Source organism: Balaenoptera borealis (assembly GCF_965194805.1).
Source record: "Balaenoptera borealis genome assembly, chromosome: 3".
NCBI lineage: Eukaryota > Metazoa > Chordata > Mammalia > Artiodactyla > Balaenopteridae > Balaenoptera > Balaenoptera borealis.
In genome coordinates, this window is record NC_138866.1 from 135,590,553 (window position 1) to 135,616,215 (window position 25,663).

At 43.2% G+C, this 25,663-nt stretch overlaps 1 protein-coding gene across 2 annotated transcripts in view; it reads left to right on the forward strand.

The window, feature by feature from the left end:
- The window catches only part of IGF1R (insulin like growth factor 1 receptor), a 311,346-nt gene that overhangs the window by 230,117 nt on the left and 55,566 nt on the right, over positions 1-25,663 (forward strand). For both annotated transcript variants that reach the window (XM_082387087.1, XM_082387088.1), the window contains exons 3-5: positions 15,149-15,461; positions 19,225-19,373; positions 22,120-22,264. In XM_082387087.1, coding sequence (XP_082243213.1) covers positions 15,149-15,461; positions 19,225-19,373; positions 22,120-22,264 — 607 coding nt within the window. The remainder of the gene's footprint in view (positions 1-15,148; positions 15,462-19,224; positions 19,374-22,119; positions 22,265-25,663) is intronic.

Below are 25,663 nucleotides of genomic sequence, written 5' to 3' on the forward strand. Positions count from 1 at the left end.
TTTTTTTTTTTTTTTAGATTCCATATATATGTGTTAGCATACGGTATTTGTTTTTCTCTTTCTGATTTACTCTGTATGACAGACTCTAGGTCCATCTACCTCACTACAAATAACTCAATTTCATTTCTTTTTATGGCTGAGTAATACTCCATTGTAAATATGTGCCACATCTTCTTTATCCATTCATCTGTCGATGGACACTTAGGTTGCTTCCATGTCCTGGCTATTGTAAATAGAGCTGCAATGAACATTGTGGTACATGACTCTTTTTGAATTATGGTTTTCTCAGGGTATATGCCCAGTAGTCAGATTGCTGGGTCATACGGTAGTTCTATTTTTAGTTTTTTAAGGCACCTCCATACTGTTCTCCATAGTGGCTGTATCAATTTACATTCCCACCAACAGGGCAAGAGGGTTCCCTTTTCTCCACACCCTCTCCAGCATTTATTATTTGTAGATTTTTTGATGATGGCCATTCTGACTGGTGTGAGGTGATACCTCAGTGTAGTTTTGATTTGCATTTCTCTAATGATTAGTGATGTTGAGCATCCTTTCATGTGTTTGTTGGCAATCTGTGTATCTTCTTTGGAGAAATGTCTATTTAGGTCTTCTGCCCATTTTTGGATTGGGTTGTTTGTTTTTTTGATATTGAGCTGCATGAGCTGCTTGTATATTTTAGAGATTAATCCTTTGTCAGTTGCTTCATTTGCAAATATTTTCTCCCATTCTGTGGGTTGTCTTTGATACTAGATATTTAATGGTTCAGAGAGCAAATAAAAATTCACTCTCAGATGTTTTTTCGTTAATTGGAACAGGCAGAGTGTACCTACCTGTGAGCCCAACTCTAGTGGGCTGAAATACTGAAATACTCTTTCAACTAGCATTTTACGCGGGAGATACCTGTGTTGGCACTTAAGTTGAACTCAGTTTTACCTGTTATTTACAAAAAAGACCAAAAACCAAAAAATTCAACTCTTACGGTTTAAAAAATGGGGAGGAGTCTTAAACTTTGGACTCCTTCAGTCACCCTTTCTGAAGTATTGAATCCGGGTTTTTCTTGGTTGAAATGGAGGAAATGATGGTTTCCAACATGATTGATTGTCAAGATGGAATTTTAGCACTTTGCATGCACTCTGGCAAGGTTCATAACATTCTTATCAAATGGGCTGCCCCACCACTACCTCCACCACCCACAAAAATAAAAACTAAACAAAATATAAATATGAACCAACAGAATTCTGTGAGAACAGCAAGTTTTGTTTTGTTCTGTTTAATAGTAATCTTTGCAAGGACATTCCAACATTTTACATTTGTGTGCTTTTCCGAGGCACTTTGGAATCCTGAAATAGATTAAATGTAAGTTCCGTGAATTTGGGGGTGTAGGTGTTCTATGGTCCAGTTCTCCAAAAACTGATTCTCATAAGGTTCGTGTGGTAATTCTGTTAACCAGAATGTACGATTATCTGGGATACCCTGTTCCCCCTTCTCTCCCTATAACAGAGTCTACTGTACTTTGAAAGTCTAGTGGATCTTTTGTGGTTTCTCCACAGTAGTAAAAATAATTTAACTTCAGGAATTGGGGCCAGCAATCAGATTAGATAGCGGAAAAGAATAATGTGGCATTCTAGCATAGCATATACTCTGAAATATATGTTTACAAGTCCAAAAGTGTGCCATCAGGAAGTAACAAGATCAAAGGAAAAACGACCAGAGAGGCTGGAGGGTAATAAATCACTCGAAAGTTGTGATCTGTAGTGGTTGCTATTCATGCTCCTTGGATAGATTTAATTACAGAAGGACGGGGGGAGGGCTGGGCAGGCATTTTTCTCTCTAGTCACCTAAAAAAATTTTGCAAGGCACAATGCTATGTTTAAAAAGCATAGACATCTTTAAGGGCTCAAACAAATTTAAATATATGGTCAAAACTTAAGCTCCCAAGAAGAAAATGGACCAAAGACATTAAGAGGCAGTTCATTCAAAAGGTACTGCAGGGGCTTCCCTGGTGGCGCAGTGGTTGAGAATCTGCCTGCCAATGCAGGGGACACGGGTTCGAGCCCTGGTCTGGGAGGATCCCACATGCCACGGAGCAACTAGGCCCGTGAGCCACAACTACCGAGCCTGCGCGTCTGGAGCCTGTGCTCCGCAACAAGAGAGGCCGCGACAGTGAGAGGCCCGTGCACCGCGATGAAGAGTGGTCCCCGCTTGCCACAACTAGAGAAAGCCCTCGCACAGAAACGAAGACCCAACACAGCCAAAAATAAATAAATTAATTAATTAATTAAAAAACTACTCCAAAAAATTGACCCATGACCTAAATATATATAAAAAAAAAAAAGAGGTACTGCAATGGCAGCCGGTGGGTGGGTGGGAATCTAGGTGACCCAAGGGACCCAACTTTACTAGCAGCCACAGAACTGAGATGAGATACCTATATCCCCTTCTGACATTAAGAAAGAAAGAAAAAAATGCGATCAGGGGCCATTTTCCCCTCTTTTTACAGAGGTGTACCCCCATAGAGGCTGTAGCAAAGAAAGTACTACGGTCTCCATTTTTTTTTTTTCAGAAGGGGTTTCTGAAGGGGCTTTGCAAAATTGTGAGGTCATTGGCCAGGTGTGTATCCTCCCAAGGAGGCAGCTTTGGAGGAGTTTGTTCAACACTTGTGAAGAGGCTGCACCACAATTCATCTACGTGTACAGGTGTGCATGTACAAATCTAGATTCCGCACATACGGTAAAAATCTGCCTCCATAGAGAGCTCATTCTTTTATCACTGTCTCCTGGTAAATGGTTCTGTTATTGTCGACAAAATTTTATCCATAACATTGCTGGTTTTTAAATAGTAGTTTCCCTGTGAGTGGCTGCCTTCATTTGATTCATTTAAATTATGTTGACATAAATATTTATGTATGTGGAAAGGGGCTTTTGCATGTGTTGTTGAAGCATTGCACCTTTTGGACTAACAATATCTACCAAAATACATAGGCAGAAGGGAAGTGTGTAGCCACAGCCATGTAGCATGGAGCTCCTCACGGGCATGTGTGGTAGGCAGACTATCAGTAGCAATGATACTGGTCAACACCAGCAAGGCGTGTAATTGCCCAGAAATGGGCCCTAACACCGGTTTTAAGAGATGCAGCCAAAACCACAAAGCTGGAGGCCTCTCCCTCTGAGCTTGGTCTCCACTTGGACGAAACAGCCCCCAATTTGTCCCTACGGGACACAGGCCTGCCTTGTTTGGAAATCAGCAAAGTTTAGGAGCCCACAATACCTCTCATAACTCTGTGTACAGTAACAGAGAGTGGAAATAGGGCTGTGAGCATGAACAAGCAGACAAGTTATAAATATAGAATACTCTCTCAATTCCTCTTCAGTTAGTCATGAAGGGACAGTGTGAGTTTTATAAACTTATAAGGAATATACAAACAGTTCCAAATTTAAAATAACTTGGAATAATTTTTAAGTGTGTGAAAAGAATATTTTTTCCACCCTGTCCATTTAAGCATCTGTGACAGCCAGTAGTAAGTGATTGCTGTCCTTATGTGCTCATGCCCGGTGGTCACAGAACTGGGGAAGAGTTTCAGAAGAATCACCCATTGTGTGGTGATGTCTCTCTTCTTCTTTTTTGAGAAAGACTCAAAAAAAGGTGGAGGAGGGGTTGTGAGTTGTGTGTGAGAGACACTCTGTGTGCTCCTATGTGGAGAAGCGGGCACAGCTCCCAGAGCAGGGGTAGGTCCTGCCTGGACACCTGGAGTGCCCCCCACCCTCTTTCTTTGATTTTCCTCCCATTAGAAGTCTGTATTTCTAAAATTTTTATATAGGCTTTGAATATGAGTTTAGAAGAAAATCTCGTTGATTTTGAAGTACATTAGGATGGTTTGACTTTCTAAAAAGAATATTCTGTTTTATAAACATAAAAGGAGTGGGAAGTCAAGTCCTCCCTCCCCTCTTAATATCTGAATTTATTCCTTTCCTTTTCCCTCACCCCCATCTACGGAGGCCCTTCTGTGATGCAGCATCAACTTCATTTGCCAGGCCCTTCTACAGAGATTAAGATCATTAGGATATTTCATACTCCATCAGGCATAGCAGGTAGGAGGGTCACCGACTTGGGGAACCTTCCTCCACAGACTAGGTGGCTTTTCCTCTTTTTTCCTAGTATCAGAGGATGACACAATTTAGTCAGTTTGACAGGTTCAAGTCTTTCTTCCTTTAAAATAAATCCAGACCGTGAATAGATTTGGGAGTCCAAATGGGCCTTTCCATCAACTTCTGACTGATGTCCCTGTGATTTTGTCACTACACGTGAATAGAAGGACTTCAGGGCTAATGTGGCCACTTGTGGAACATGAAAGTCTAAATTTATGGAAGAAAATACAGGGGAATGAAGTACTGACACACGCCACAACACGGATGAACCTTGAAAGCATTATGCCAAGTGAAAGAAGCCAGATATAAAGGGTCACGTAGTGTATGATTCCATTTATATGAAGTGTCCATAAGAGGCAAATCTGTAGAGACAGAAAGTAGATTACTGATTGCCTGGGGCTGAGAGGGGAAGGGGGGTGAGGGAGGTGGCTAATGGGTAAACAGTTTCTCTTTGGGGTGATGTTCGCACAACTTGGTGAATATGTTAAAAGCCTTCAATTTGTACACTTTAAATGGGTGAAACTGTGTATGAGTTATATCAGTAAAGCTGCTATAAGAATTGTGAAGGAAGAAAAAAATCACAACACCCACAGTAACCAAAACCAGCAGCTTAGCCAAAGGAAGATTCCTGGACTGCCCTCTGCTTTTCACTTAGTTTTTGGTGTTAATTGTAATCCTGCATTGAGTCTTTGCATTGATGGCTGCTCTTTCTTTACTCTTACTAATTAGCTATTGACATTTTTATTTAATAATGGTGTCCTGTATAACTTTCCTCCTGGTTTCTTAGTTGCCTTTTTTCTTTTTCTTCTGTTTTCTCAATAGTCTTCCCAGCACTGCTTATTAGATCCTGGAGACTTCAGTGACCCAATGGGTACTTTCTGTAGGCGATCATTTCTTTTGCTCATTAATGAAATCTTCACAGATGCCTTTAGTAGCCAGTATGAAACGTTTTCCCAAACGTCGTAGCTTATCTTGTGCACCTTGTATACAAGTCAGTAGGGATCTACTTGGAACTTGGCTATTTCTGTGAGCCTAGATTATATTTGTTTATGTGCCTAACCAAGGGGAAGGCACAGAACTGTTTTTTCTTCTCCTTCATGACCAAGGTTGCAGTCTTGCTGAGACATAGGAATTGGTGAAGAGAATGAACTCTGGTTTATCTAATCTCATGAGTAAGACTTGTTTGGGTGAAAAGGGTTCTGTGGGTCATTGAGTCTCCCTGGGTCTGGCTGGTCTGGCTCCTGATAACACAGTCACTTATATGTAGTTGCCTTTGCCCCACAGAATGCACCCCAAGTGTCTTCCACTACAGGAGCTGCTGCTTCACTATTGCAACTAAGCGGTGACCATTGCTGATAAACTCAACAGGGCTTAGCCTTGCTGGAAGAATGTCCTTGAGGGTTCTATTTGCTGTAACTCAATAAATAAAGAAAGCTTAGTGGGTACATGGGATCTCCTTAATATCACCTTGACGCTTTACCCTTTTCCAGAGCATCATGTTTTGTGAGTTTTGTCCTTCCTCCAGACTAAGTGGTTCACCTCAGGGAGAAGAAAAGGATGTTGGGACTGGTGATTTATTTTTTCCTGATGGATGCAGGCTTACAGAGAAAAGTGGCATGAGAAGAACTCCCTAGCCCTTTGCTTTTGGGCAGCAGAGCCTGGCTAAAACATCATGCCACCATGGAGCAGAGCAGGGGAAGAGCCTGTGACCCAGTCAGATAGATCTGGGTTTGAAGCCCAGGTTTACAGCTTAACAGTTATTCACTTGGACAATTAATAGCCCTGGACAATTATTAAATCTCTGTGCCTCCATGTGGGTATCTACAAATGAGGATAATGATACTGACCCCATATAATTATTAACATTAAGTTAAACAATATGTATAAGATTGAGTCCCGTATTTAGACTCAAATTGCATTCAAGAAGGAGAGACTCCAGCAGTTATTGTGAAAGGAGAACAGGAATGGTAGGTGATTAGAAGGTCGGAATGAGCTAGCTCAGTGTGACAGTGGGAGTTACCTCGAAAGTCATACAGAGAGCCCCTGAGTGTGCTGCCTTGGTCATGGAAGACCACCACTGGTCTCAGTGTCCTCGTATTCCACACTGTGGAGACTACTTCTGCAGTGTTAGGGTAGATTGGGGACAGGTGTTAAGGAGCAGTGATGTTCATATACGTTGCATGAGCTGTGGCTTGAGTATTGCCTTCAGAAGGAGGCAGGGATCACCGTCTTGGAATTTTGAGTCTGAGCAGTTGGAAGTCTGACGTGTGCAAGAAACCATCCACCTCCCCTGAGTATCAGACACCTGAACGAGGCCTGGTGAGAGCACCACTCTGGGTGGGGGTAAGGAGGAACTTGGTCAAGATGGGTGCCATCCGGCAGTAGCACTTTCTCTAAGGGAAAGAGCTCCCTTCAACGTTGCTTTAAGGCTCACTTAGGTTTTTGAAGAGCAGCACCTCAGGCATGGGATGATGACCTCTTAAATTCCTTTCAACTCTGAGGATCCAGGGTTCGATGAAAGGCAGAACATGGCTGCAGAAGTCCTGGTTGCATTTGAACTGGGGCAGATCTAAGGGTCCTGGGAGCTTCTTGCAAGAGGGTCTCTGCTCCTGCAAGTTCTGAAGTGTCCCTGCCACTCCACAACCCCTCAAAAGAATGTGAAGGTTGAAGAAGACAGGTGATAGGAGGCGAGTGATGAGGAGGGAAAGTATGTCACTCCTGCCCCCTCTACGTACCCCAGTATTGCAGAAAGTCCATCTGCTGACACATTCTTGTGTCAGGACCCTTCCTCTTAGGAAGGAAGCTGACTCAAAACTGAGTCGTGGAAACCCCTTCAAAGATCGCAAGGAGGAACTCGTCCATACACTCTGGTCTTGGGAGAAAATGTGTGCTTTCAGGCTCACTACATTAATAGGTTCGGGAACCATGGCCCCCCTTTTACTAACCAGCCTCTCCAGGCTCACTGAGAGCTCTGTTCTGGGACCTTTCTGCGTGCCCCTGGGTGCCTTCCCCAAACTCTGTTGCTGGCGCTAACCCCTTCTGCTTCGAACAGAGAAACTGAAGTATCTTCAGGTTCTAACCATTACATTGTCTCTTAGTCTGGCCACTACTGTGGTATTAATAGAATGTTTTCTCCTGCACAGGAGGTGGTTTCTTTTGGCTTTGAAAAGAGAAATGTTGTTGCAGATGCAACTTTCCTTTCTGAATGTTTAAGATACCAGGGTTACCACTGAATTCGGCTTAATGGCTATAGTTTTCCAGGCAGAAGCCAGTTGAAGTTGTTGGAAACTCCGCCTGGGATTTCTAGGCAGTGGTTCTCTGGAGTTTTACAGTAGCAGTTTCTCAAGATGTCAAGAAACTTGACAGATTCTTCTTGTCTTCTTTTTGAGAAAATTGTGCTTTACTCATTATATATATGTACGATTTATAAATATGTATACACATTCATACATATGCGTGTGAGTGGAGCTCACACACAGTTGTGCCAGGTTTATTTTCGTTTTATTTCATGGGTCTAAACATTTTCGTGTAAGCTTGCTTTTCCATCCTAGCTGACGTATTTAGAGAACTCCAGACTAATACACTGGGGTGAAATGTAGCTTCTCCCTGAGCCTGAGAAGCCTCGCTGCTCCTCACCTCTCTGCCCCTTTGATGGGTGTCTCCGCTTGGAGTGATGAGTCAGGAGGAATGTGTGTGCATGAGGTCAAAAGGCAGGAGAGATCGAAGATTATTTCACAGGATGAAAGGCCGTGGGCTCCCTGGCCTGAGGTGGGTTTTCCCTGACCCCTCTGCAGTCTATCATGGCTCCTGGAGATGGGATACCCTTTCTGTCCAACTGGAACATCCAACCAAGGTGGTTCACCCACCTTCTTTGCGGAAAGGACCAGCGTGGAGCTCCAAAAGGAGCAGGGCCTGCAGGCTTCAGAAGCAGCCCTGAAGGTGAGGCTCTCTTTCAGCATGGGTTGATTTGCTGCTCAAAGAGAAAGCAGTGGGGCCCAACCTCCTCTTTAGGTCCTTGGTATGATGTTTGTGTGGCTTATAAGAAGAATTCCATAAATATAGTATTATCATTACTTAAACCTGAACCTTGTCTGTCAAGGAGGGCGGCAGGGAGGGGTAGCAACATGGGACCCAGAATTCACAGGTGAATATATGGAAATCCACTTGAGTGGGTTATTTTAAAAGAGTGGAGGTATATGAAAGGAGCAAGGACTCTAGTGGGTGCTGCCGGGCCCCCATGGGTGGTGGTAGCCTGGGGATTCTGTCCTGAGTCCTGTTGGCGCTCCTCAGGTGTCCCTCCCTCCCGGTCTCCTCTGCATCTGTCTGCTGACCACGCCCCATGATGTTACATCCAAGCAGCCCATGCCAGGCATTTCCATTTGGACGTGTGCAGAAAACAGCCCATCCCGAACAGAACCAATCTCTCTCTACCCCTGCTGGGGGAAAAAAAAAGTAATTCACCACATGAATCTGCCTGCTTTTCCCCATCTGTGCTGCTGCCCCCTTAGTCTGGGCCGCTGTCGGTGCTCGCAGAGATGGCGACCGTGGCCCTGCGGGTCGTCCTTCCATTTTCTTTTCCACCTAGCAGCCAGAGTGATCCTTCTAAAATGCATATCTGCTCATGTGACTGCCTGTTTAAAATCCTCAAACAGCATCTCTTTTCTCTTAAGAATGTGCCAAACTCCTATCCATGGGTTGAAAGGCCCTTCTTGTGGCTCTCTGCCTCCGTCTCCCCATCTTTCCTCCCAATCTCCCCCCACCCCACCCAGGTCCCAAAGCCTGAGTCCTGCAGTCATGCCGAGCCTGGTTCTCTGCCCTCGCTCCCCGTCAGCCCTGCCATCACCCCCATGCACCTGCTAGCTCCTACTGGCCTTTCAAGCCGGGTCCTGGTGGTCCCTTCCCCTGGGAAGCCCTCCTTACTGGCCCTTTGCTTGCCCCTCTCATATTCCCACTGCTCGTCCTCAGGGGCTGGGCTGTCTTACCTGCTGAGCCTGCAGGACCGGGCCTAGGGCCTGGCTGATGTATTTAACAGTCAAAGGAGCCTTTCTCATCCTCAGCTGTGGCTTAGTGCTCTCTGGAGGAGAATGCCGACAGCCTTGGGTAGACTTCTGGCTGTGCTTGGGGGGTGGGGGGCTGCTGTGAGTTCAGTTGACCCAGCTGGGGGTTCCCTCCCCTCTCCTCCCCTGCCCCACAGTGTCTGATGGAATCAGTTTCTCTCCTGGCCGGGCAAGAAAACCACAAAATCTCTCTGGACCACATGTCTCTCTGATGTACTTGGGAAGTCAAAGTGTGCTTTCCTGGAGTTAGCAGCAGTTCACCTTAATGCATAGTGTTGCCTGTCTCTTAGGAAAGGCACCCTCTTTTTATGTGGAACAGTGATGTGTCCCTTAGGGTACCCAGAAGTACCTGAGAGGACCCTATACCAACCTGTATTTTGACTCAGAAGCTTGACCTTATTTCAACATCCATGAACTGGTTCTATCCTTTAGAAATTATTTGGGATATGTAAAATAGATAGCTAGTGGGAAGCAGCCGCATAGCACAGGGAGATCAGCTCAGTGCTTTGTGTCCACCTAGAGGGGTGGGATAGGGAGGGCGGGAGGGAGACGCAAGAGGGAGGAGATATGGGGATATATTTATATGTATAGCTGATTCACTTTGTTATGAAGCAGAAACTAACAAACCATTGTAAAGCAATAATACCCCAATAAAGATGTTTTAAAAAAAAAAAATTATTTGGGATAGAATGTTTGTGTTTTTTGAAGTTGTGTGGCTAAGTGGCCCCTTTTCCATTTTTTGTTCCGTGTGAAGAGGATGAGTTCTCCATCTTCTCTCCCAAAATATGCTTTTAAAAATAGTTTCTCTGAGGTAAAGATTGTTAAAGAGCTTATTGGCAAGTACAGAAAGAAAGGTTTTAAAATCCCTAGAAAGAATTTAATAAATATAAGGACTCAGGGAAGGAGGAAGAGAGTTAAAGGTTGATGTATGTGACTTTTTTTGCTGTCCCCCAAAATGAAGAAAATGAGCTTTTAAATACAGTGCCTCATTTTTATGGGATTGTGACCCTGAACGAATCCTTTTAGTGTAGATATGGGACCTGTCGTTAGCTTTTCCAACAGTTTACATAGGCGTTCGTTGTTATTATTGGTCATTGTAAAAATTCCAATGAATAGAAAGATCTCATGGGAAAAATCAATTTGCTTTCCCCCCTGTGTATTTGTTAATTTATAGCACCTTCCATTTTCCTTTTATTTTTAAAAGTAGAAATGCCTTTCATCATGCTAGGTGTGCTCCTTATTCATGGAAGCCAGGGAAGAAGTTCCCTTCCTTTCTCCCTTAGCTCTGTAATTGGAAATTTGGTAACTGTACTAAATTTTAAGTTTTGGCACTCGTGTGGAGCAGCCATCCGTCTGCTGGCGAGACACACTGCCCGGGGCTTTTCAAGAAATCCCTTAATAGTCCTGAACACTAATAATATTTATATACATTGAGATGAGGCAAAATTTACAGCGGGCTTCTGGGGCTGGCTCCAGGACTCTCTAATCCTGAACTTCCGCGGGCTCCCCTGCCTCCCTCCCAGAGTCCTCTCAGGTCGTGCTGCAGCCAGGGGAACACTGGCTTCCATCCCTGGGGTTTGTCCTCCAGCAAATAGTCACCTTTCTCTCCCTCTCCCCATCACACCCCTTTTTTTATTCCCCCAAAGCATTTGATACATGTTTGTGCACAGTTGCATCATGTGATGTAGAAGATTTGTGATCTTGATTTGTGATCCCTTTAAGAGGAATTGTTCCACCTTTAAAGAATAGGATTTTACCTAATTTAAGCTTTACTGAAATTCCTTCTGAAGTAGCTCCTATTGCTGAAACAAAACCCTAATTCCCTAGCCTGTGTGCTGCTTGTTGCAAGAACAGACTGACAGTGCAATTCTAGTAATGCACCTCCGGAGGGGGCAGGGGGGGGCGGTTTGCAATGGACCACTGCCCAGAGATGCTGTTTCAGTGGAATGGGGAATGGAATGCAAAACATATCTACGGATATTTTGTCAGTTTTTTTTTTTTTTCTTTCTCGTACTGGAAATGCCCAACATTTATGTTTGAGTCTAAGCAAGTGCACAGGGGCATTTTTCTATTCTTTTAAATGCTCTTAGTTTTTAATACTACATTAATAGCTTTTTAATATTGATGTCTGCTACTCGTCATTTTATATAGCATTTTATTTAAATTGTAAGCAAGGAAAGAAGGGTTTTACAAGTAGATATTGTTCCCAGTTAGTCTCTGATGATGATCGTAAGATTCTTAATCAATTTTCCTTCCTCCAAACACAAAGCCTGGTGGTGGCTGATGGCTAATGAGCAGCTCCGGGGACTTCAGTGCTCTGAATGGGGTGTGTGTTCAATCGGCAGGTTTGTGATGTGACACCGTGAGCATGGTTTCTACAGCTAGTTTCATTTTAACTATATGAACCTCACAGATCTATTATATTACATGAACTTTGTAGGGACAACATAATATTTCTCCTCTGGCTTCATCCCTCTTCTTTTAGCTCTGCCCCCTCTGGTCATCATAAGCCTCTGTGTTGCTGCCAGATGACCTTTCTAATATGAAAATTAGACCATATTGCTCTCCTGCCCAAAAGCTTCAGTGATGCCCATTGTCCACCAAAGAGCCGAAACCCCTCAGACAGGCCTACAATGCTTCTTTGAGCTGCCCCCCTCCTCTCTCCCAGCATCGCCTGTTACTGGACCCCTGCCATCTTCACGAGCACCCAGTTCTCCCACCCCAGCAACTCAGTTGCTTTTACACACATTTACATGTGATTTCATCTGTGTTATTCTTATCCTCCTCAGCTTTCAGCTTTCAGCTCCAGCCTCCACACCTCTGTGAAGCTTTCCCGGGAACCCAGGTGCCCAGGGCAGGCTGTGCACCACTACACACTCCTATTCTTACCTGGTGTATTGTCCATCTCTTAAGAACAGGGTCTGGCAGACAGGTGCAGCGCACATTCAATAAATAGTTGCTAAGTGGATGATTAAATGAAGGATAGGCAGACTTAAGTTCTCTTGTTTTTAGTTTAAAAACTTGAACTTAAGGGTTTGCAATTTTATTGTTTCTTTAGATCTTGGGCATTGAAGTTACTTCTGTAATGGATATATTTGAACTTAAATAGTCATTTAATCTATGTGATTATTAGATTAAGTGTGAGATTTCAGAGTAAAGTGTGTGTGGTGTGTGTGTGCATTTACTGCAAATACACTAAGCCTGTACATTCAGATTGGTGTTATCAACTTCAAGATGATCCCCTTGGTAGACTGTATATGTATCCCAACATCTTAGGAGCTCCTACAACAACATACCTTCTTGGTGTGACTAGAGATCTTTACTCCTTGTAATCTGTTGGGTAGATTAGTTTTTGGAAACAGGCAGAAATCACTGAGAGGCAATTCTGGTAAACAAAAATGACATAGACCAACAGGAACAGTCTTCTTCTTTGCTTATATTATACATTGGCTCTGAAGACACTTCTCAGTTGGGATTTGTTCAGTTGCATCTAACAAATAGCAGGTGTTTAAACAAGACACAAGTTTATTTCTTATTCATGTAAAGAAGTCTAGAGGTAAGCAGTCCAGGGTTAGCCTACTGGCTACGCAGTCATGAAGGACCAAGTTCCTTTTATCATGCTCCACTGTTCTTTTTTTTTTTTTTTTAATAGATTTTAATGAGTTGTTTTTTAAATTTATTTATTTATTTATTTATTTATTTATTTATTTATTTATGGCTGCTTTGGGTCTTCGTTGCTGCATGTGGGCTTTCTCTAGTTGCGACAAGTGGGGACTACTCTTTGTGGCGGTGCGTGGGCTTCTCACTGTGGTGGCTTCTCTTGTTGCGGAGCATGGGCTCTAGGCGTGTGGGCTTCAGTAGCTGTGGTACGTGGGCTCAGTCGTTGTGGCTCGCAGGCTCAGTAGTTGTGGTGCATGGGCTTAGTTGCTCTGTGGCATGTGGGATCTTCCCGGACCAGGGCTCGAACCCGTGTCCCCTGCATTGGCAGGCAGATTCTTAACCACTGCACCACCAGGGAAGCCCCTCCACTGTTCTTAATGGGTCACCTCATGGCCCAAGATGGCTGCTTCAGCTTCAGGCATTACACCTGCATTCCAGCCAGCAATGAGGAGGAAAGATGTACCCCCTCTGTTTTAAGGACTCTTCTGGGAAGTTCCACCCCAAAAGTTTTCTAGCGTCTCACTGGCTAGAACTTAGGTCACTTCTAGCTACAAGAGAGGCTGGGAGATATAATATGTAGCTGGGTGGCAAAATGCCCAATTAAAAATCAAGGTTTTATTACCAAAATAGATAAGAATAAATAATGGAAGGCCACCTCTTTGTCTTAGCCAAAAATGATCAGAGAAGAAACTTGCAAAATTATTTTAAGCCTGACAGTATCATGAGAATTTGTCTGTTTCTTCTGAGGTGATAGTATTCATTTGAATGTCCAGGTTCTGATACCTGTTTTTAAATGCACCTCTTGGCAGTAAAATAGGTACTCCTCCATGCAGCTAGTGGATGTGTAAATTGGTACCAACTTCCCAGAGGACAGTTTGCACCGGCAAGGCTAACTCTGGAAATTGATTCTACTGAAATAATTAAGAATTCTCATGAAGAGTGAGTGCTCATTGTACTAATAAAATGTTGGCAATAAATGAAATGTCTAATAGTAGGAGACTGATTATAACTTACGATACACTATGTTATGGCATGCAACGCAGCTGTTAAATTATTGTCAAATTCACAGTATGTTATGCCAAAAAATGCTTTCAGAATGACTTGATCCTTTTTTATAGATATTTATATTTATATGTGCATGCACATGCATAGGAAATGATCTGGGAGGGTCTCCATGGAGGTACTGATAAGATGACATTGTGGTCAAGCGGACTAGATATTCTATGTATTTTCTTATCTATGATCTCTGATTTTTTCATCTTTTTTTTATTATAAAGAAAATAATAGAATCTTCACTAAATAATGCATGTCAGAGTCAATAATATACATATTTAAATAATTTTGTGTTGTTTTCCAACTCAAGGAAAAAGTAGGAAGTATATAATGCAAACCAGATTTCATATTTTGTTGACTTATACTTTATTTGCTAGTAAGGCGAACAGCCCCTAGAGTGTGATCCTTACAGCATCGCTATGGAAATAAATGCCAGCTCATCTATTTGGGACAAAAATTGTGGATCTCTTGTTTTTAGACACTGCTTTCACTTAACTTTAGCATAGAGGGGCTCAGAGTAGATAGTTTGTAATATCCTATGGTCCTCTGGGCTTGAGACACTGCCCACCCACCCACTTTCTTATATTTGAGAATTACCATCAGACATGGGGACTTCTCTGTGGTATATTAGGTTGAGATATCATTGTTTATTTGGGGTAAGACCTTTGATATGATACAAGCATGCACAAACTTTTCTAAAGCTATTTTGTCAGCCTGAATGGTATCATCTTTAGCATATTCTAGCTTAATCATTTCAAAAATAAATGAGCATTTCTGCACACTAAGGCTTTTCAAGATATTTCAATAAGGAACATACACAAAATGCAGATTAAGTAACGCATATAATGCCTTCTAAGGTAATAATAAACTGTATTGTCCACATAGGACTTCCACGGTGTCACGCATGCCACAGGTAACCTTCCAAGATGGGTTTTATTACCCCATTCTGTAGATGAGAAAAGAGAGGATCAAGGTCAAAGATGGTAAGGACTCCTCCAAGACCAAACATAGTCAAATAGGAGAGGCTAGATATTAAACCCTACTCACCTGACTCCAAACACAGAGTATTTGCTCCCTGCCTTAATGAAATTCTCAATATGTAATACTGTTGATTCAAGTCCAACGCCCAGTGACGTTCCATTTGGGGATCGCGTGTGTGGTTGGTGGGTTGGATTGTGCCAGGTGGAGCGATCTGGCTCTCAGCCGACCTCACACCCTGCCTGTCACCCACAGTGTGCCCGAGCGCGTGCGGGAAGCGGGCGTGCACGGAGAACCACGAGTGCTGCCACCCCGAGTGCCTGGGCAGCTGCAGCGCTCCCGACAATGACACGGCCTGCGTGGCCTGCCGCCACTACTACTATGCCGGTGTCTGTGTGCCCAGCTGCCCGCCCAACACCTACCGCTTCGAGGGCTGGCGTTGCGTGGACCGTGACTTCTGCGCCAACATCCCCAACGCTGAGAGCAGCGATTCCGAGGGCTTCGTGATCCACGACGGCGAGTGCATGCAGGAGTGCCCGTCGGGCTTCATCCGCAACGGCAGCCAGAGGTCAGTGTTGGGGCCCGGGGGGCAGAAAGGTTGGTGCTGCCAGTGGCTCCGTCCGGGTGGGACCCTGGGGAGGTTAAGGGAGAGGGGCCACCGCAGAGGGCTGGTATAACTTCAGCTTCTGATGACTCTAAGAGCGATGGGGAGTTTTTTTGGTTTGAAAGCCTACTGCCTGGCCGTTTGGAATTAAGTACCTGATTTGTGGGCTCAGGTCCCCGGAGGTCACTGACCCCCTGTGCACATGCAGGGCTGCCACCCCAGCAGCAGGCCGGTGCGGGAGACTGTAGGTTGAGGTTTTCTCACCCCCAATGCTACTCAACACTAGACCAGTGAAGGCTTTGGGAGTGCGGGAAGGAAGACACGGCAAGCCCACCAGCATCCTTAAGGCAGTGAGCAGGCCTCCAAAGTCTCTTAGCACCGGCTCCCGTCCTGCCTGAGCTAGCTGCCGCTACGAGCAAGCAGTGTGTTCCATCAGCACCTCTTACACACACACGCACCCTTCACCCTCCCTCAGTTTTCTCTGTCTCTCTCATTTTGCTTCCTGAACATTGAGACTTCTCTTGGGAAGCAAAGAAGTTCCTTACGGCAAACAGCATCCCTCTCGTGCATGCCAGCTGGACTTCTGTGAATTTGTCATTGGTTTTAAGTTTTTGAAAAAGCAATGCCAGAATTGTTACAAAATACAGGACTATAACCCTGGAAGCAAGAGGAGACTAGAGATTTGGGGATGCTGTTCCCTCCTCTGGAGCAGAGCAGAGAACTCTCAGGAGAGAGTAGTTCTGTTGTAATGGACTAAATGCCTACTTCATGATCAGCACCAGAGGATCCTTACGTTTCGAGGTTCTTCAAAATAAAGCTATTCTACAAATATAAAATACCACTGGAAAAGGAAACATTCATTTTGAGTATAACGTGTAACTTCCCTTCTGTTTCTGCAAACCTCATCAAGCAAGTCTTGGTAAAGGGGAATCTGTTTCTGGTGTAATATTTGGAGATGTTGCTCCTTCCTTAGGCTTAACTTCAAATCAAAGGTAAAGCCCACATTATTTCATAAAATTAAATGTAGAGCTTTCTACCTGTCATCATTTCTGTAACCATTATTATAGTAAAAGTTACTTTAAATACTTTAAAATGGTAAATGTGCCAAGGGTGCCAGTGAACTGGAGAGTATACATATTCCACCCAAGATAAGTCTGCCACATTTTACTCACATTTTATTGGCAGCCCTAGAACTTAAAAAGGCTTTGCCAGTACCCTGGGCAGTGCCTGGAACCCAGTTAAGGCTCAGCCACAGTTCCTTCCCAGGGGTGGGGGCCAAGACGAGGCAGCTGGTGCATGGCCTTGGGTCATAACTTCTTTGCCTTTTGGGTGTGTTTCCTGTGGTGTCTGGAGGCATTCAGTCATCTGCAGCTGCCAGAGTAGCGGGCAAAGTGGGGTGTGCTGTGCACTGTGACAGTTTCTTCTACTGTAATTCATTCTTCAAAAAATTGAGCTGTTATTTTTCCTACCAATGCTTACAGTCTGTTCAAAGCTACAGATCTCCCTTTTACACTTTAAAATAAAATGCCGTCAAGAACTAATAAATCCCCCTCTCAGCCTTTAAGGCCTATTTGACACTTACTTTAAAATATTTATTTTTTAATACTGTGTATACCCTCTCTGTACCAGAATGGATTTGAGGATGCTTAAACTATCAACATGTAATCAGAGCACTTTCTTAGAAAAACATTTTTTTTTAAGTGCTGGATGATTCCTAGACATTTTAAGAAAGGTGTTTGGTTCAGAAATTGCTATTTGAATAAAATGTCAGGGGGAACTAAACCTACAGTTAACCTACAACCCAGAAGTTACACTCCTGAACATTTATCACAGAGAAATGAAAACTTAGGTTCCCACAAAAACAGGTACACAGTTATTTGTAGCAGCTTCATTTGTAACAGCCAAAAACTGGAAACAGCACAGATGCTCCACAATAGGTAAACAGCTAAGCAAACCGTGATCCGTCACACCATGGAATATCAATCAACAGTATAAAGAAACAAACCATTCAAACACACACAACATGGATGGATCTCAAGGACATTATGCTGTGTGGAAAAAGCCAATCTCACAAGGTCACACACCATATGATTGCATTTACATAACATTCTCAAAATAACAACATAATAGAGATGGAGAAGAGATCAGTGGTTGCCATGAGTTAGAGGTGTGGGGGCAGGGTGACGGTACGGGTAGCACAAGGGAGATGTTTGTGGTGATGGGCTAGCTGGTTGTGGTGATTACACAGGTGATAAGATGCCATGGAAGTATATGCAGGCATTGTACCTGTGTTAGTTTCTTGGTGTTGATATTGCATTATCATTAGGTAAGATGGAACCATTGGGGGAACCAGGTGAAGGGTACGCAGAACATTTCTGTACTATTTTTGCAACCTTCTGTGTGTCTATAATTATTTCAAAATAAAAAGTTTTTTAAAAGGGAGGTGGGGCATTATCTGGTTTGTAGGTAAATTAGAAGCAATAAAAGACCAACAAAGAGTACTGAAGAAAAGCTGCTACCTACTCTAGAAGTGAGCATGTTGAGTCTGATGTTAGAGAAGGGAGAAACCTCCGTTGCTATGGTTGGCCCAGTTCCTTTGGAAACCTTGCCTCCTGTTCTCCCAACATGAAATAAGAAAACAGTAGGGAAATTTTATTTATCTATAAGCTTTTAAACAAAACCCTTCATCTTTGCCTTAAATATGCAGTAAGGTTCGGGGTGGGGGGGTTACTTAATGCTAAGAGCTATAACTTACACTGTTTTCATGACTGTTTTTCACTTCATGAAGTTTGAACGATCATTCAAGAACCATCATGTAAATAAAGTGGCTCTCCAATTCACTGTCCTATTACACACACATCCCATAATGTTGTATCATTTATTTGTTTGGAAATTGACCCAACTTTCTGTGGTTCAGCAGCTGGATTAGTGTTTTGTCCACTGTTTCCTAAATAAGGGTAGGTAAGCAGGAAAAGTGCCAGTGTCACTCACTGGTACCTGACTGTTGGTGGTTTGTGGCATGTTCAAGATTGCCACGTGAAATAGGAGCTCATTACAAAGTAATGGAAGTTCCTTGTTTTTATTGTGTATGCAACGAAAACAACATTTGGATCAATTTACAAGTTTCTGCCAAATACTGTCCAGAAATTATTTCAGTTGTGCTTTAGCAAGAAAAGAATGGATCTGTGCTATATAGCACATGCCTTTTGGAATCCCTCATTGGACTTTGCTGGACCGCTGGCTGAAGGAGTTAGATTCCTGTTAGTGGCAGAGACTCTGCCGTCCCTTTGCTGTCCCTGTCCACTCTCCCCATGGCTCCTCCAGGGTGTGCCAGCAGGGGCCACAACATCAGAGAACACTTCTGTTCTTCTTGGGAGCCCCTGGTGCTTTCTTTCTGCAAGGCTGTTTCTCCCACATGGGACCAGCTGGCTCACCAGTCCCAGCCTATGATACACACATGCCTCAAGGGTGTATCATGTGTTTTGTCTGGAAACAGGCAGCACGCTTTTCCTTTGTAGGCAGTTTCTCCTTTCGGTTGCAATTTGAGTGGCTTATCCTGGGTAGGCTTGGGGATGAGAAACAGTGTGACCACTTGAATGCTTCCACCAGTTGCTTTTTGTAATGTGGACTGTAAAGACACCTAGAATAAAAGCATATCTTTACGATTTTTTTTAATGCAAAAGACAGACTCAACTCTCTGTGTTTTGGGTTGGTTTATTTTCAACAGCATGTACTGCATCCCTTGCGAAGGCCCTTGTCCCAAAGTGTGTGAGGAAGAAAAGAAGACAAAGACCATTGATTCTGTCACTTCTGCTCAGATGCTCCAAGGATGCACCATCTTCAAGGGCAATCTACTCATTAATATCCGACGCGGCAGTAAGTGTTCCATCTCCCTAGAAGAGAGGGCCAGATCTCTTGGTTTTCTTTTGTTGATGCTTTTCCTACTCATCCATGACTCACAACTAAAATATGGGCCTAGAAAAACAACATGGTGCGTAAGCCTCATGCTCAATGCCCCTCCTTTGAGTTTCCCTCAGAGATAAAAAACAGATTGAAAGGCCGTCTGATTTTTAGCCATTGGCACAGAATTTATTTCTTCAGAGGGTCATCCCTCATCTTTCTTAAGTCGCATCTTACGCAGGATACACACATCCCAACACGTACAAACCCCAGAAGAGACCGATGGATCAAAGGTATGACTCAGCAGTCTCCAGCCGGAGCCAAGTCCGCAGAGCTTTAAGTCCAAAGAGTCTTGGTTACTTGGATATATTGAAGATACTGAGCCAGGGAAGAGTTTAATGATATCACTTTAAAATTTTATTAAGTCCAAAAGTGGCTGATCTCCAAATTTATTTCTGAGAACCAAAAGAGATAAAAGTATATGTATGTCATCATGCATTTAAAGCTTCCATCTCACCCTCTACAGGATCCCCATTATTTGCAGTAGATGGCGTTCCTGGTAATTGCATTTGTGTGAAGCATTTCCTGTTGACTTATTTGGTGATACTTTCAGTTCTGATCTGTAATTGAGAAGGGCTTCTAGTAACGGTGCCTTAAATTCTTCACCACTGGAACCACTTGGTGAAGGTACTGATAATTTTGTAAACTAGGAGAAATATAATAAGAAGGAGTTGAGGTTGAAAGGAATTTTTTTCTAATTCCTTTTGTGAAGAAATTTTTTTCTTTTTTTTTATAGTTTGAGGGGCAAAAATGACTTATTTATTCTGTGCATTTACTTTTCCTTAATACCATTTGTACAATGAGTGAGCTCTATTCTTATGGTTTAGAGATGGCAGCAACAAGTTTTCTGCTTAGTTCTTTTGAATTTTTGGATAGCCCTTGATTTTCACAACACCTTTCACTCCTCTACAACAAGAGATAACTTTGTTTCCACAGAGCTAGAATTTTCTTACTTTCATGGTATTCTGAAGTTTTATTCTTTTTGCACTTACTAGATTTCTTAATTTTTAAAAGAGATTTCCTCATTCCCTAGAACATATCCTTTAAATGGCTCACCTTTCTTTTTTTCTTATATTCCTATCCTCAAGATAAAAATTTAATCCATGAATTAAATCCATGGAGAAGTATAATTTGAGGAGGAATTGGTACATATTTGCGCGTGACGATGCAATGTGCCTTCCGGTTTATAGCCACCACAGGAGATCGGTTACACATCTCATTGGAAAGGTCCTTCCTCAGCCTTGACTAGAAGGCATCAGTCCTGCCCCACGTTTATTTATTTATTTATTTTTAAATAAATCTTTCAGATTTTGACTGTGAGGATTTATTTTAATTTTATTTTTTGTTTATTTTATTTATTTATTTATTTATTGGCTGCATTGGGTCTTTGTTGTGGTGCGCAGGCTTCTCTCATTGCAGTGGCTTCTCGTTGCGGAGCGCGGGCTCTAGGCGCATGGACTTTAGTAGTCATGGCATGCAGCCTCAGTAGTTGTGGCTCGCGGGCTCTAGAGTGCAGGCTCAGTAGTTGTGGTGCACGGGCTTAGTTGCTCTGTGGCATGTGGGATCTTCCCGGACCAGGGCTTGAACCCGTGTCCCCTGCATTGGCAGGCGGATTCTTAACCACTGCACCACCAGGGAAGTCCCCCGCCCCACATTTAAAATTCAGGATCTTTTCCTTGAAACATCAACTGCAGGCAACCGCTAGTCTTTACAACTTGAATTTCTCCTTCATTTCTCTTGGAAAACCATCAAGCTGTACATAAATGTAGGGTGTTACCCTGGAGGACAGTACACTTATTCTTTGATGTTTATCAATTGAAAGCAAAATAGAACCTTTTATCAACTAAGCCTTCACAAATCATACACAGTAAAATTCTGTTAGTTGAACCATACCCAGTTCATTATGGTATGTGTTATAATTTTGGCATAAGTTGAACTGAAGTTTATGTTTTTTATTTACTATGAGAAAAAAATAGGCTACAAAATTAAAGGAAATACACCTTTATACATCTTGTCATTTTTACACATCTATTAGCAACGATGTTCCCAACTATTTTATATCTGTGAGGATTATGAATGTGCATTACAGAAAACGTAGAAGCATAGAACTGAATTTTTAAAAATTACCTGCCGATAACCATTGTTAATGTTTTGGTGCATTTTCTTCCAGTCTTAGTAAGATGGAAGCTTTAAATATAGATCCCTGTATCTTAGGAACTAGAAATGCGGCAGAGGCAGTTCCTAATGAGACCGAGGAAATGTTGTTTATTTAGTCATGCCCTTGTACTTTGGAGGCAGCACTGTCTGTTGACAGAGCATATTAAAGAAGTTCCCTAGATGTGCCCGCCTTAGCTAATTGGCAGTCTGGTGTTTATGATATTACATTCTGTTAATCAGCCTGGGAGCTGCAGTACCCAGCCTTCTAGAAACTCCCCTTCCCTGGCCTTGGGGGCCCCATCCCAGGCGAGGGTGTTGAAAGCCAAGCTTAGGGAAACGCATTTTTGACAAGGGACAAGGGTCCTGTGATGCCCGAGCACCTCAGTGGCACCATGAAAACAAGACCCGCACTGAATTGCTCTCCACACGTGTTTGCGAGAAACCAAGTGTGTCCGCCCCGCTCACGCTTAGTGAATGCTCAGTAACACGGTCCCCCTTACCGTAGACAACATCGCTTCGGAACTGGAGAACTTCATGGGACTCATCGAGGTCGTGACGGGCTACGTGAAGATCCGCCACTCCCATGCCTTGGTCTCCTTGTCCTTCCTGAAGAACCTTCGCCAGATCCTAGGAGAGGAGCAGCTAGAGGGGTAAGTGCTCCAAATTTCACGGGCTGACATTCTCCCACCACAGAGTAAGCAACCTGCATTTTAAAGTTCTGTGTTTCTAAGGGAAGAGCCCTTTCTCATTAAAAAGAAGAAGTGAAAATGACAGCAGTGTGGGCGCCCTGAGTGAGGACCCACCTCCTCACATGGGGTCTCGTGTAGTCACAATTCTCCATCCTCAGGACTGGGTTGTGACCCATCCAGGGTTACGTGTCTGACTGTGGCCAGCAAAGCAGCAGATGGGGCTGCAGTAGGGGCTCTTTCTGCCAAAAGCACTGGGAGTGGGTCTAAAGTGCTTACCTCTCCATGAAATCATCATTTATGGGTCCCTTATCTGCCTCAGGGTGCTGTAGTCCACTATGTAAAAGCCATTCCATCTTTTCAGATGTATCAGAACATCAGAGATTTGGAGGCATATGAACAGTTCATTTTGTTACAAAGAAATCTTGATTCACAGAATTGTTTCTATTGATCAGCTTGTAGGATTTGTGCTACTGATAGAATTTTTGCCTTCTGCAGAGACGTGCTTTGTGGTAAGGGTTTTAAACTAGCGGAGGCCTTTCACCAGAGGAGGAGTAAAAGCGGGTGCTTCCTGCACGCACAATTTCTCTCCAGCACTTAGCCCAGGTGTTCCTTTGCGTACATGCTTCTCTTCACCGACCCCCCTTTAAATACAGCTCTTGCCTGGCTTTAAGCTAATGCTTTGAAATAAAAGGAGACATCCATAAATGAGTTAATTCCTTCTAAAGAGAATTTGGGGAAATAATTTAGGAAAGCAAGAGGTGGGAAGGTCATGAGAAAGGTTGTCCTTGCTGATTTATGTGCCCTGACTGGATAAAGTTACCGCATAAGGGTTTCCTTACAGCCTTCCTGCTTTTTCTCAGACACACTCTTGGTCAGTCTTAAATTCTTAAAATTCCATCATCTGATATAGCTAAAGAGAGAGGGCAGCTCTTCATTCCATCCTTGAAAAGCACACTGTCCTCCCCGCTGGGAACACTGATTCTTTAGAAAAATGTCTTCCTTTTGGTGAATCCAAGGAGGCTGCCACTGTGCCCAGCCCAAGTGTCCCAGGTCACCGACATGGCAAGCCGAGGCTCTGCCAATTTGAGGTGATGGGGTTACTGTTGGTTGTATTAAATTTTAAAATGAATTTAGCACAGTTCTTTTATTTTTTTCCTCCAAGTAGGTTTGTGTTTCTGGAAACCCTGGTGTTGGTAAGCACTTTTGCTTTGGCATATTGGTACCTGCAAGTTTTCCTGCTGCTTGAGGATACACATTCTTTTTTTTTTTCTCCAGGCTGAGCAAGTGATATACATAGAGGGGAAAGCTAACAGGAGATTTTAATTAATTTTATTAGGAATTATTACATGATGTGATTACCTTTCAGTTGTGTGTTAACTAAAAGTGTTATGCACTTGAGTGTAGCTGAAAATTAAAGTGTGATTTTTATTTGCAAGAATATTTATGATGTATTTCTCATTATCTGAATCATGTGTAAAACCCAAAGTCCCAGTGGGGTCTTCTTACAGATGTATGTCATTGCTTAGGTGTTTGGGCCACTTCCAAGCTCAGCTAAGCTTCAGGCCCCTGCCCTGCTGATAGTACTTTAGATGTCAGGGAAGGGCAATGGTGAACCTGCTGCTGGTTAGTAGCCCTTGTAGCTCTGAGGATGCTGGGCTTCTAGCCTTGGATTCCTGCCTGCCATTGTTTGGAGGCTGTCTCTTTAGATACAGTTTGAGAACCTTGCCTCTCTTGATGGGAGCTGTGTTCTCTCAGCTGCCTTCCTCACCCATGACCCAAAATGTATGGGCCATCCTTGCTTGTGATGAATACCCTTGCTGGCTTTGTATCAGGTGTGACCAGTAGCAACAACTCAATTCTGTATTCCTCAGATTTAGGAAGAGGGTTAGGTCCAGCCCCTTTGCCTACTCCTCTCACTCCTGTAAGAAGGGAAGAGTCACACAGATACAGAGAACAAACTAGTGGTTACCAGTGGGGAGAGGGAAGGAGGGAGGGGCAATTTAGGAGTAGGGGATTAAGAGGTACAAACTATTACATATAAAATAAATAAGCTACAAGGATATATTGTACAACACAGGGAACATAGCCGATATTTTATAACTATAAATGGAATATAACCTTTAAAAATTGTGAATCACTATGTGTACACATGAAACTTATATAATATTGTACGTCAACTATACTTCAATAAAAATAAATAAATTTTTAAGAAGAATGCAAAATGAGCTATAAAAAGAGACAGTCTTCTGCTCAAACCTGAAAAAAAAAAGAAAAAAAAGGGAAGAGTGAGAGGGAGGAAGAGAAGAAAGGTAGATGATAAATAGATAAATGCCAGCAGTGCCGAGCAGAACTTGCAGAGTGCTACAGGGAAAGAAAAGACACATGCCATGGGCATGAAAAAAGAGTCAGGTATCTGATTAAGAAGATCAGACAGGGGACTTCCCTGGCAGTCCAGTGGTTAAGACTTTGCCTTCCAATGCAGGGGGCGCGGCTTCAATCCCTTGTCAGGGAGCCAAGGTCCCACATGCCTCCTGGCCAAGAAACCAAAACATAAAACAGAAGCAATATTGTAACAGGTTCAATAAAGACTTTAAAAATGGTCCACATCAAAAAAACCTTAAAAAAAAAACAAAACAAAAACAAAAGAAGAAGAAGATCAGACAGGCTTCTGAGAAGAGGTGGCTTTTGAGATGGGCCTTGGAGGGTTTCCAGAAACAGCAAGCAGAGGGTAAAGAAAGGCATTTCAGGACAGGGCGGCAGCAGCAAAGGCAACGAGTCGAGGCATCCTGGGACCTGTTTGGCAAATAATACTGGAGAGGTAGGTGGTATTAGAATTACGTAAGCTGTTATGCACCCAGGTGTGGAGGTTATAATTTGGATAGGCTGTGGAACCTTTTCAGGGCTTTTGTGTTACCGGAGTGTCAGTAGAACATTTCACTTGAGTGTGCTTTTGGTGTAAGCCAAGATGACTTTTACCCCACGGGTTCCCACACTTTGCTATACATTAGAATCATCTGGGGGCTTTTAAGACATCCTGATGCCCAAGTTGCACTCTGTCCCAATTCAGTCAAAATGTTTGGGGGTGGGATCCAAGCATATTGCTTTTCAAAAGATTCCCAGGTAATTTCAATGTGCAGCAAAGATTGGAAACCACTGTTTTACCCCTTTATTCCTTCTTCTCAGAAGCATATCCCCAAAGCCCTTTGATTTTTTTGCCTAAATATTTTCTTGTCACACTGTTCCTTAAAGTATGATTTTTCTTGTACCTCTCATAACCAATGAGAATATAAGTAAGTGCTTCCATTTGGTTCAGTGGGAAGAAAGTTTTGTAGCCTTTTGTTTTGATGAAGAACAGACAAA